The sequence below is a fragment of the Apus apus genome, chromosome 4, assembly GCF_020740795.1.
Source record: "Apus apus isolate bApuApu2 chromosome 4, bApuApu2.pri.cur, whole genome shotgun sequence".
Lineage (NCBI taxonomy): Eukaryota > Metazoa > Chordata > Aves > Apodiformes > Apodidae > Apus > Apus apus.
This window is the reverse complement of record NC_067285.1, coordinates 17,034,439-17,048,000: the sequence shown is the minus strand read 5'-3', so window position 1 is coordinate 17,048,000 and position 13,562 is coordinate 17,034,439. Positions and strand designations below refer to the sequence as shown.

The following is a 13,562-nucleotide window of genomic DNA, read 5'->3' as shown; positions in this document are numbered from 1 at the left end:
GAAAGAGGGAGCAGATCTTGGGAATCATCCACCAAAAGGAACCTGTGGAGAAGGAGCCTGGAAAAGCCACAGGGAAATTAAGACACTGCAAGCTGCCAAGGTGAGCCTTTTCCACACAGCAACAGTTGGACCACACCCTGATGTAAATGCCGTCAAGGCTGGCATTTGCAGAAATCTGCAGGGCCTTAAAAATTGTACAGGACAAGGCCTATAAATGGGTAAAGAAAAGAAACAGTTGAGTTATAAAGCACCTTGTCTAGGGGAACAAATGCATGCTCTGAGGTTCTGGAGCTGGGAACCTTCCCCCAAAACAAAGCCCCAGCTATTCTTCTGCTACTTGGTAGCCTGTGACCTAGCAGGTATGGAACATTTCAAGCCCTGGTTCCAGGGAGTTGACATTGTATCAACTGTATCTGATTGTGTGCTTTTCTATCAGGCCAGAGAGTGCTGACTACGTAAGATTTCACCACTTAGGTCACCGGGAGGATTAAGCAGAGCAAGGGACAGGTGTTTCTACATTCCACTGAACAGCCTGCTACACTACGATTAAAAAAAAAAAAAAAAAAAAAAAAAAAAAGAACAGACAACAAGTGATCCTTCCACTATCCTACCTAGTGTCCACCTCAATTCTGAACACCGAGGGCAATGTTTTCATTACTATCTACTTTGACACCTTTCAGGTTAGTAAACAACTCATTTTAAGGTCCTCAAGAAAGCTGTCTGAATCCAGGACAAAATGTAGCTGCTGTCTGTTTGGATGTGGAGTAAGTTCACTGTGAAGAAACCAAGTGTACTGCACAAGCCAAACCTAACAGACATGTAATATGCCACCTCTTCCCTGCTAGACTGCCCTGCTTCATTCTGCAAACATACATACATAAACTCAATTCTAAATTTCCCAGTTTGTATTACTACAAAAATGAATATATGCTCTAACCAAATGAGTTCAAAACCCAAGATGGGGGTGGACAGGGAGGTTGAAAAGGACAAAAATTATGTAATGTCAGGTCATTATGGAGATCACAGATCAGATAAATCAAAATATTCTCAAAACTTAGAAACTTGGAACCGCTTAAAAAATTGTCATACACACCCAAATTCCCTGCACAAAGTTTCACCCTGGTGTTTCCGATGCCGGATTAATTGCCTTGTATGAAAAGAGCTCCCTGTGTAGCAAAAGCCTTATAATCTATGAATGACCTAGGTACAGCAAAGAGTACTTCATTTTCTGAATTTCACCATAACTTTACTTCTACTGGTGTCCTACTTATTTTTTTAAACTTCCAAAATTTCATAAAGGTAATTTTAATTCTAAAACAAACCATTGCTGCATTTATATCCTCAGCAGCTAAGCCACTGGGAGAAAAAACAGGAAACTGCTGGTGAAAGCTGAAGTGTGATAAGAAATGTGTTCAAAACCAAAAAAAGTTTACTCTAAACTAATGATCATTTACAAAGGTTGGATTTGCAGTTTTTCCAAACCAATGGCAAAGAAATACTGTGCAAGCTAAACTAAATTTGAAATTATTCACAAATGCCTGTTAAAGGCAAGAGCCTAAAGAACTTTGTTGCTCAAAGAAAGCATTCAAACTGTTTTAAGTCCATCTCCAACCTGTTGGTTAAACGGAAAAAAAGGAAAGAATCAAAACCCTTCTGTTTCTGGACTGCCAGAGGGTAAGAAAATTAATACATTGATATTTTAAATACGATTCATGTTATATTTCTTGCTTGCTGATAACCTCTACCTTTCTCTTCTACAGCTTCAACCTGTTAAGTGATTTGGTGCTCACAGACCTAAGCCTCCTTTATGCTGCTGGCAAACCACTAGATGACAATTAAATCTTCATGTTGCAAAAGATTTTGCATGCCCATGGTTCTTCCTGACTGCATTGTTAAGTAAGTTCAGTTTCAAAAAGACACATAGGTCAGAAAGAATACAAGTTAATTTCATTAAAGGGAAAAATTCTGAATGTTCATGAAATAATATTTTTCCCCTTAAAATATATATTTACATACACAAGTCAGCAGTACAATCCCAAGACTGTAAACAAGAGACATGAAGCTCAATATTACGGTTCCCATGGCAACAATAATGTGCTTTTATGAAGTAATATATCTTACATATGCATAGGGGTCAGAACTGTAATGGCCTCAAGTTTGTAGCATCATGGTCTAAGTCTGCAAAGTTACTGAAGATAAATTCCTAATTTAAAACAGAGAAGACTGATGACAGTTTTCTCTCAGGGGTCTTTTTCTTGATCCAACTCACAATCATATTTAGCACAATTCTCTACAGCTCAGATACATTCTTATGTTTTAGCTGAAAGAAAAACTATTCAGAATTATCATTTAGACTATAAGTATTTCAGTGTTGATTGGCTACACATATCTTTGCTTTAATGCATGTAACTCTAAAATTACCAAATATTAGCAGATCAAAGTGGTAGGAAAATGTTTTTCTTCCCTTACTGCCCCCCCCCCGGAAACAGGGTATCTCTCTTCTGCAGACTACAGCACATCACACAGCTACTAAGCTTACTGAGATGCCACAACATATGGAGAGTGTTTGGGAGAAGTTTATCCTCTCCAAAACCTGAATGAGCTCACTAACAACTAACTGCTTCTAAGACTATAGAACAGATGAGATCATTGCTTGTTTGTAAAACAGCTAGGATAACAAATTCAAGTCAAGAAGTAGGGCTTCAAAGCAGAGTGGTAACACAAACTGTAACAGCTTTATGCAACCGAGTATTTATATATAAGTTCATGATCCCACCTGAATCATATGCTCTATACATATTTATAGAGACAACATTTTTAGTTTAAAATTATAGATTCAAAACTCCTTAATAGAAGTTTGGCATGTATCTCTTTATTAAAATGTCTGACATAAAATTAGGGTTCCCATGAAGCCAATAGCTTCACTTTGCACATGCTTCTTTTTCTCCCGCCAAGTAACATTATCCCAACAGGAGATTTTTAATAGATTACAGTATGACCAGGATTTCACCCATTCTCTAATACTTTAAGGGAATTCCTAAATACTTAAAGAACTAAAACTGCTGTAACATGAAACTAGAGAAGCTAATAATACAGCCTTTGTTTTGACCACACTTCACTAATGAAGGCCTGTACCTGTTGTGATTTCTTGAAAATTTTTAGTGTCAGGAGGAAAAAATAATCATGAAGAGTACATAAAAACAACGTTTAATCATATTAAAAGAAGCTCACATTGTTTTACTGTGGATTCAAAGTCCATACGTTGGCAACAGTCAATGGGTATTAGTTACTGGAAAAGCTAAAGAGGAAAAAAAAATAAAATAAAAACCATCTTTTTTCACAAGAGTTAATAAGATTGTTCAGAGTCCTGCAATGAGTTCATGTGCTGATTTCAAGATAAAAATAAATTTTCTCATTACTGTTGCATGTTCCCATCCTACAAAAGCAAACTTATTTGTAGTTATGCATCTCTGAGTATTCGCTGTACTAAGGAAATTTTAAGTTTTTAGAATAGGTGATGTAACTCCAGAGATGAAAAGACTCTTATAGACTCCCTAAAAATGAGAAGACAAGAACACTATCTGTAAATAAAAATCACAAGCCAATCCAACAATCCTACATACTTTTCTCTCTCGTACTCAGCTAGGGAATTGATGAGTGCATCTAAAAAGTAAGTTTGCAGCTTCAGTTAAAAAATTATTGCTATCAGGTTACAGTTCAAAATATTTTAAAAATCAACATTTTCACACAATTTGCACAGCCATATGAGCACTCTCTCATACATGTTCTGTAGCTAAGAAATCGCTTCTAACTATATCATTTTCTAGTGAAATTATTAGAAGGAAAAAAAAAAAAAAAAGAAAGTAGTTACACATGCCAAAGCTGAAATGTTTGTTTCCAAACTGCCCCACTTCCAACATTCCTGATGAAAGCTGCACACTGTCGCACTGCCCTGAGTCATGCTGGTTCCAAGTGCAGTACTGATGTAATCAGCTTTGGCCAGTGAGGCAGCACCCTCAGAGCTCTCCTATCCCTTGATACTCCAGCTCCAGTGTACTTGGAGAGTACCTAACAGCTGAATTATGTTTGATTGTTACTCCTTTCTTTAAGCTGTCATCAGTCTGTACTTTCAAGCAAAATTACTTGTGACCAGATGCTCATAACTATACGTTTCACAAATAAGAGAAACCAAATAGCCTCGTATCTCATGGAGCAGGCCTTAAACAGTATGGCAATTAAAATTTTACAGCAGAGATTTTCCTTTAAGTCCTTCCTGAAATTTCATACAGATAAGATGAATGCCTACAATTATTGTCAACCTGAGTTTATTCCACTTGAGAAAACTTTCTTTTTAAAAGATCCTGAAAGACTTTAGAAAAGCAAGATAAATTGAAACATACATGAAAACTCATAAATTCAAATTTTAATTATTCACTCACCAACAGAGTGATCTTTACATAGCACAGTTTTTATTTGCTCATACCAGAGTAAGCAACCCAAACTTTTCAACAATTCATATAGGTAACGGGGATAACTTAGTCTCAACTGAGAAAGAATTTAGAAGAGTGTCCAACTCTAACACTCTATAATGAACTCTTTAGTGTGCTGCAGGGACATTTTCTAAAACAGATCTTCATGCTTCTTTACAGTTAATGAACAGTCACTAAAAGGAAAGTCAGAAAATATGGAAAAACTGAAGGCATAATATAACGCTCTTGCCAAGACTCCCACACTATTGGCTCTAAGTGTGCTCACAGCTAAAACTTATTGTTCATAATGCAGCCCACAATTATTAAAGCTAGGAGGCAGCTACAAAATAATACAAAGTATTAAGAGATTTATCTCTAACTCTATCACACAGTATGGTAATAAAACTGACTACTTCTACAGAGGATAAATTTTCTGGTTTTAAAGCTAGCCTTTTAAACTGGAGTAACTTGACCCAAAGCAAATGTAAGTATAGAGCTTTGTTTAACAAAGTTCAATTTATTTTTACAGTACTTACTGAAGGAAAAACATAATTTCATGCCTATTTGGCTTCTCTTTTGCTTCCCTGATTTTTTCCCATAGTCAATTTCGCTCGAACTTTTTTCTTTAAACAAAAGACTGCAAATCTTATGCAAAAAGCAAGAACCACATGGTCCAGGTACAACAAAACCCAGCTGACCCATACCTATTAACTACTTTAAGGCATGAATATACGCCTTTATGTCTAAAAACCATAACAATATTAGCAACAGGAAAAATAATCATGCAGAATAAGATTTAAAAAAATAATTGTTAGAGTGGAGGAAAACTCCAACCACTTGCAGATTATTTGCTTTTTGTCGTATTTTCCCTGTAAATTCCTTTTAGTGTGTTGGACAAGAAGCTTTTTTTTTTTTTTAAGTGGAAAAATAAAAATCTCAACCCCCTAACCTGTTTGCAGTCCACGATATAGAATCACAAATTATCTTTTATATATATATATATATATGTACAAGTATAGCATAAGCTTTTAGCACAAAGAGCAGTGTTACAATTTAGGTATACATGCAAAACTGGGAGCTAAAAGAGTAGAAGTCTGCTTAAACAAATCAATGTTCTAAAATATGGAGCAGGAAGGAAAAACCTTTGGGAAAATCACATAATCCTAAGAGAAAGATGGTATCACAGCAAATCTATACCTGAAAATCCTACAGAAACAATCATAAAAAACTAAGACAACAAAGCCTGTAAGAATTACTTTTTTAGGCTGCTTCATGTGTTGTGAATCTCACAGTCTGACAGAATAACTTCATTAGTAAGACCCGTATTGCCAGGTGACTTCATGTGGTCACTCCACCAAGTTTGGGTCTGTTCTACCAAATTAGATCAGTCATCTGAATGAAATAAAAGAACTCTTGTGCTTATTATCATTAGTAGAGGATAAATCAGATGCTTTCATGTTTTTGTTTCATTTCTTAAGAATCAACCCAGGCCTCTTAATTATACACACTGTGTTTTCAATGCTCTAGGAAAGTATCTCTTCCAAGCTATTACTAAATAAAAAAGAGGCTAATATCCGTTCTGACAAAATATTGACAATAAAAGGTTACAATAAACCAAACACCTGAGAAAAACAACCAAAACAATGTTTTGAACATACAGCACTACTAACCTTTATTTATAAACGTTTATACTAGCATTTGATGTAAAGTGCTCCTGTATTTATTTAGTTACAAATGGTTCTCAAAACAGTCAAAGCAAATGCCACTTCCATGACTGACAGGGAAATACTGAATCTATCTATCTTTTCAGACATGCCAGAAAAGCATGTAACATAAAGACACATTGACTAGAGTTGCTGATACAACTCTGGCAGAAGGTGGGGACATGGGGGGCAAAGGGCAGAGGAAATCAAGCTCTCTATAGGTTCAAAATTAAGATTAATATTTACATTAATTACAAATTACAAAATACTGACTTTAATTCTGAATGTATTAAGATTTAAGACTAAATTCAGACAAATAACATCTATTAAAACGAACTTGTGCCTAGCTCTGTTTCTTTAAAAATACTATCCAAGATGAATATTTTAGACATCGCATTAATAAAACAGGATAGTAAAATTTTTTTACCTCCAAATTTTTTTCTCCTTAGCTGCTTGTTAACAGAGTCCACCAACTGACTATAGCTCAACTTTATGGAAATCAATTTTAATACAAGACTCCTTATATTAGCTATGCATAGTCACAAGTCCTTGCATTGTATTTATTTTGCACATGAATAATAAAAGCATTACAGACATTCCTACAAGATATATCTATAATAAAATCATTATTCTATCTGGAAACAGATGTTGGGCAATAAAGTTTATAGAAATTGTTGCCTTATTAGTATTTGGCTTTTCAGTAGCCTTAGCAGCTATGAAGACTGAAAGATGTATTAGTGTGCAAACTTCTATCTGAGCAGAGTTAAGCAAGCCAGTAGAATTCTTGCTTCTTAAAGCTCAAACTTCTGGCATCAGGAATGTAATGACACAGCAAAGACAGTACTGACGCCTACAAAATAAGCTTAACAAAAGAATTTGGCTATTAGGCACTGGAGCTATGTTGTTGCAGCTGTCATCTGGAAATCTTGAGGTCACTTACCTGGGTTGAGAGAGGCCCACCACGGCAGCCTAGAGCTGCTCAAATTTAGTATCTTAGTCAACAGTGGACCTGGCTACTTTTGTCATATTACATTACCACTGCTGCAGAAACACCACCACACCAGGAAAAAAGAAGTGCACTTGAGCACTATGAACCTAACATCTCACAGACACAGATGGTTCAGTGATTACAGAAACTCTAACTTTTGTACTTAGTCAGATTGCTAATATGATGCAGCTGAGATGAACTCAAGCTGCAGTACATTGTGCCAGGCCAAGCTAAGCCAACACCAAAGCTTGCACTCTTATTATTTGTTTCTGTGGGAAATTATTTGCATTTGCAACATCACTAATATGTACCAATGTAGGAGCACTGTTGCAACTGAGACAAGCATATTTCTTGTTAATAGATACAACAGCGAAGTTACACATACTCATGTGACAATGGTAAATACTGCACTGTATATAGCTGCAAAAACTACATGCAAAATTAGAAAAAATATTTGACATAAAAATATTCTCTATTCATATAACACATACATTAAATACAGAGCAAATAAGTTTAAATCTGCATATAAAATATCTATAAACAGTAATACTTTGCTATATTAAAATCTATTTAATTTCATGTATTTTCTGTATAATCCAAAGCCTCAGTCCCACCTTCGTACATAGGGAAAGAACAAAGAAGAAAATATTCAGTAAGACAACAGTTCAGTGCCTTTCTTTATTAGCATTAGAAATTTTATGTAAGGGATATGCACAAATGAGACCCACATTTTCCACCTTAAAACATAAAGGTCTCTATTGTTCCATGTTACACCAGGACTGCTATGAAAACTTAATTTCTTCAAATTTTTTCCCCCTTGAAGAACAGAACTACTGTTCACTTAGCTGTTCCAAACAGAATGCATACTCAAAGGGTGAGATAAGGGGAAAGAAAGAACAAATTACCACATTCATTTACTACTTTCTCCTTCTTCCCTTGATTATTAGCATGAAAGCGTCCTACAAATGCTCATAATTCATTATTTTAACCCAGTGCATAAGTTCAACGGGTCCATGTATTTGTCACATCCACTGAGTTAACTCTGTTTGTGTAAAAAACATCTAGAATGTTCATAAGACATAAACACATAGAAATATTACTGCAGAAAAATATTTTACATTAAAATAACAAAAAATAATGCTAAGAATGCTTAATACATATTATACATAAAAATTTTTGTAGTCACCATCTGGAAGAATAAAATACTTGGAAATGTGGTTTTAAGCTTTTTCTAACCATGAGAAAGCATTCTGTGCATTGCAATGCAGAGTGCTTTACTGTGCCTGTTAATCTTTTGTTCATTTTTAGACAGAACTTTTCATATTTAAATAATTATTCAGTGAATATTTATTACATTTATTTCTGAGTTTCTAGATGTACTAAAAAAATATTCAAAATAAAGCTCTCATACTCCCAAATTCAGTATTATGCAGCAGCTGTGGACAGTGCTGACTCAGCCACGCGTGCAGGGCACTTACTGTACCAAGTTTGTACTTTCACTGACTAGGATAGTGAATATCACAATAATGAAGAGTTCCACAAAGCTTCACCACATAGTGCAAAAACCTGACATACATACACTCATAGAACTATTCAATCAACTACTTAAATGGGAAAAAAAAATAATAGTTTCTAGAGGAATATGAGGATATTTATTACTGGAGGGCACAACTCTCATGGAGTTTCTGAGCCACCAAGTCCATCCTTCTGTTATCACTGACAACATTTCGTACAATCCATTTAGTCAGTTTTACAGTTGGACTCCATCTTTAATGTAAATTATTCCAAGCTAAATGGTTCTGTGATTCTACAGAAGTAAACTTTCCTCCTTGTCAGTCCTACTGAAAGCTGTTGCAATTTGAGCACTAACTGCTAGAATTTTTTTCTAGTTTTCAACTTGTATTTATTCAGGGCTAGTTTATAAGCACAGCTTATCTGACCACACTCTCCTTTACCTTGGTTATTCTCCCCTCCCTTATTCACATATTTTAATAGAGAAAAATCACACATCCTTGTTTTTCTAAACTCCATACACGTCCCTTCTCTCACTCTTCTTGAAAGAGTTTCTCTTGCTGTCATCATCTTGCTGGCCCTTCTTTCTTGGTAGTCATATTTCTAATGAATCCTTGAGAATCAGTTGTCAAAATCTCTTTTACAGATTCCATAAACAACTATGTAATTTCTACCATCATAGAAAATTTTTTACTACTTAAAATAATTTATTAAGCATGCACTATGCCATTTCTACAATAATTACTTATGCATTCATTAACTCATTCTGAATTTAGAATTCTTTGTATTCTCTAATTTAAGAGAATAGAAATAGGGGCAATACCAGCATATTAATAGAAGTTATTCAACTACCACATGATTTTTTTAACTATTTGCAAGTGTGGAAGCATTATAAGTATCAGTAACTTATGCAAAGTAGTACACTTTCTTTTTCAGAGCCACAAAATGCTTCACTGTAATATAATACTGCCACTTAGCATATAATAAAATTTATTTCATGGAATTATTATATCATTAGTATATCCATCAAAAGTTTATATATACAAATATGCCATATATATAAAACTATATTTACCTATATTAAGGCCAGCTTGGATGAGGCTTTGTGCAACCTGGTCTAGTGGGAGGTGTCCCTGGTCATAGCAGGGAGGTTGGAACCTGACAATCTCTAAGGTCCCTTCCAAACTTAATCATTCTATGATTATATAAATATAAATATATATATATACACATATATGTATAAACATGTATTAAATAGATTTTCTATTTCAAATACAAAATATAGTTTTGTATCTGTATCTAGGTGTATTAAATTATTATATACAAATACTGTATATGAAGATATAAATTTATACATACATGTATGTATAAATATGGACCTCTCTGTATTTTATATAGATATGTGTATATACATACATATGCATGTATAAATTTTATACAGATAAAGTATAAACTTTATCCCATGCCTGCTTTAAACCAAAATGAATTTTAAAAGGTGAGATAACATTCTTCTAAAAAGCAGTGTTCAACATGAAGTTCAAGGTGGTTAAGTAACTATCTTATTCAGTATTACTAAGTGTTTTTTTAATTAAAAGGTCATCAGGGTATCAAAACTTTTACGAAATAAAAAACAAAACAACATTATTAGAAGCTTACCTCATACCATAAAGACTTCTCAAAAAAGGAATTAAATTCCCACTTTATTAAGGACTGAATTATGGTTAGCTGTTCTGTTGTAATCCTAGAAATCTTCAAGCCACTGTTGTTTCTCCTTTGCTCAACGAAACTCCAAGCAACGGTTCCTATGTGTCCTGAAGGTAAAGTCCTAACAATTGCTCTTGTTCCAGTATAAACTGATTTTTTAACCTCTTTATCATTTTTACAGAAACGTCTTATTAATAAAGTAGAGCGTTCCTTTTTGTTTCTAAAAAAATCCTCCTCCATCCCTTCTTCACAGTTATCATTACAGTCTTCAAAATGGCTCAGAAAGGGCTTTGAGGGCATTCTTCCAGTAAAGTTATTTCCCCAGAAGCTGTGACCTGAGCATGCCACCCTAACCTTTCGTGGTGCTCTTTCCAGATATAAATACTTATCCCTTAAAGCATCTTCATACAACTGCTGCCTGTTTTCATTCTCACAGTTATTTGTCAACTCCATTAATCTGCAAGTGCAGGCTGGAGAACCAGTGGTGTTACCATTGCCAACACTTACTGGCTGCAAGCAGTCATTCAAAATGAAGCTGTTGTGTAAACTGCACAAAGCCTTTGATACATTCCTTTCACTGGCACAATGAAAGTGAAAAAAGGCCACTTTATCAGTATCATTGCTGTCATTCTTATTTACTGCTGTCTGGCTTCTTAACGAAGGTCCATTTGTTTTCAACTGAATTTCAGCAAGCATGGCTCTTTCCAGTGAAATAGGAATTCCAGTTTTCAGGGATGCCTCTTCCCCTACTAAAGGATCACAAGATTTATACAACTGGCTGCATGGGATATTACTCTTGTAGTTTTTCTGTACAATGTCACAGTTAATGTTAAGAAATTCCACTGAATGAGGGATGGAGCTGTTCCTCTCCCAAATGCTTTCATTACTATTGTCATTACTCAGTTGTTCTTTCGCCAGGGAGAATATTTTGGGTACCGAACCCTGAAGACTTTCTTCTTCAAGTCTGTGTAAGTATGAGTGAGTGTGTCTGGTTTGCCTTCCTGGACTGGCAGTATGTCTTTTTATAACACTGGTGTCCAAAACATTTTCACTATTTTCATCTCCAGCTGACTGAGTGGGTATCACTTTACCCTGGACCACAGAGACAAGAACAGATGCTGTCATTTCCTCAGAGGTCATCTTGACACAGTCTTCGTTGCTGGATGTGTGCTGGGGAATGGGGGGGGATGTTGTCTACCAATCCTCACACCATTATTTCAGTGCATTAAAAGATTCAATGCTAAATCACCAGGGAGCACATGGCAAAATATACACTGACTACTCGTTAGTTTTGACCTGGGTTTTATAAAAAAGTAATTTTTTTCACTATTGGGCTACTAGGCTTTCCCAGCCTTGGATTACTGGCATGAAATACAAACATATTGAAATCAGCTTCTTATGATGATGCAGCCATTCGGCTTGTTTCTTCCGTCAGTTATTTCTTCACACACACACTGTTGACTCAGATTGTAGGTGATAACCAAACACACAATCCATATCAAAGATGCATCTCCCCACCCATAGGGCATCTGAAAAGTTGGGTTTCTGTAAAGAAAATAGAAGAAAAAAAAAACTGAACAGGATCCATTGCACAAAATCCACCATCACAAATACAACAGAATTTTTTTAACGTAAAGAGAAGGAACACAAAACAACAGGAGTTAACTATACTGAGATCTAGAGAATTCCAAAACATACATTTTAACCTGTTGTGAAGTCTCACTTTACAATGTACAACACAGTCATGTTTTACATATTTAAATAGCTGTCTTCCTTTCACTGTGGCAAGCTACACAACTGCAGAAAACTCATTGTACTGAATACTGAAGCTGAACAAGATACATACAAAGAGAAAAAAGGAAATGCCTTTTCTATAATTTTTCTGACTCATAGCCAGCAAAAGTTAAACATTTTGAAGAACAAAATCATTTTTAAACCCATACTGTCTTTTAAACTAATTATGTTCCTGTTCCAAACTGAACTCTATCACAACTACAATTGTTTTGGTGTTATGTGGTTTTTGTTTTCATTAAACTTTATGTTGTTAGTATGCAAGCATGAAGAAACCACAATATTTTTGCCAGAAGTTTGACTGGAAAAACATAAAGACAGAGTAGGATAAAAGACAGAAATATTACCAATAATCTTTTTGACCCTTTATTTATATGCCTTAAGCTAAACAGTTAACTCGTCCTTCAACTTTGCCATTAATTTTCAGCTTCTTTCTTGCAAATAGCATGGTAGAAGTAAATCTTGGAATCAGAAAATAAGAGGTTACTGATAGTTACAAAAGACTAAAAAAGACCCAGATAAATCATGGTGAATTAAAACTAAACAAAAATACATTTATACTTCAATTTATCATAGTTAAAAGTCTTAAAACATTAAGTAAGCAAAAATGTAGAAAATGCAGAAAGTTATATTAAGGCCTAAGTTTACTGTAACAGTCAAAACTCAATAGAAACAAGCAAAAAATGCAACTTTTAAACTTCAGTAGAAAAGCATACCACAAAACTGAGCCAAATCACTGGCTTAGTCCAACAACTAGAGATTGCTGAACTGATCAATCAAATGTTGACCCAGACACTACCTACATAATCAGAAGGGAATATTTTCTTCAGTTCAGTTGATGGGGTATAGCTAAGCATAATAATTAAATCATCTGTAGTTGTTAAAACAACTTGAAATACAGAGGGGACAAAAATCAGAGAAGCTTAATAATGAAAGTAATTCAAAGTGCAAAATTTATTTAGATACTCTTCTTGAGTAACTATGATTAACAATTTTATTTTAAATCATTTTAGAGTGTCAGCTTTCATTTTTATTGATTACTAATCTTCATCCAAAAGCAGTTTGGCACAGATCAAAGGTAAAACACACTCTTTAGTTAACAGAATATTCAATATGCTATTTTCTCACACAATGAAAGGCTGAAGCATAAATAAATATCATTTTTACTGCAGGCTCATCAAGAAAGAAAAACAAATTTAAGAAAAGTTATATTTCACTACAAATATGTGGCTTGAAAGTTTGCTAGCCAGCAAATAGCATTCTTTCTTCAGACAGTAGCTATAGTAAATTCATAAAAACAAAACTACAATTTAGTATTTCAATCAAGATCTCAATTTCATTTGTTTAACAGAAGAGAGATAAGGCAAAGGAAAGTGACAGAGAGAGAACAAAGCA

The 13,562-nt window shown here is 34.6% G+C and overlaps 1 protein-coding gene across 4 annotated transcripts in view; it reads right to left on the bottom strand.

Moving 5' to 3' along the window:
- The window catches only part of PLCE1 (phospholipase C epsilon 1), a 144,626-nt gene that overhangs the window by 110,787 nt on the left and 20,277 nt on the right, over positions 1 to 13,562 (bottom strand). For all 4 annotated transcript variants that reach the window (XM_051619826.1, XM_051619827.1, XM_051619828.1 and 1 more), the window contains exon 2: positions 10,329 to 11,921. In XM_051619826.1, coding sequence (XP_051475786.1) covers positions 10,329 to 11,516 — 1,188 coding nt within the window. In that variant the 5' untranslated portion in view covers positions 11,517 to 11,921. The remainder of the gene's footprint in view (positions 1 to 10,328; positions 11,922 to 13,562) is intronic.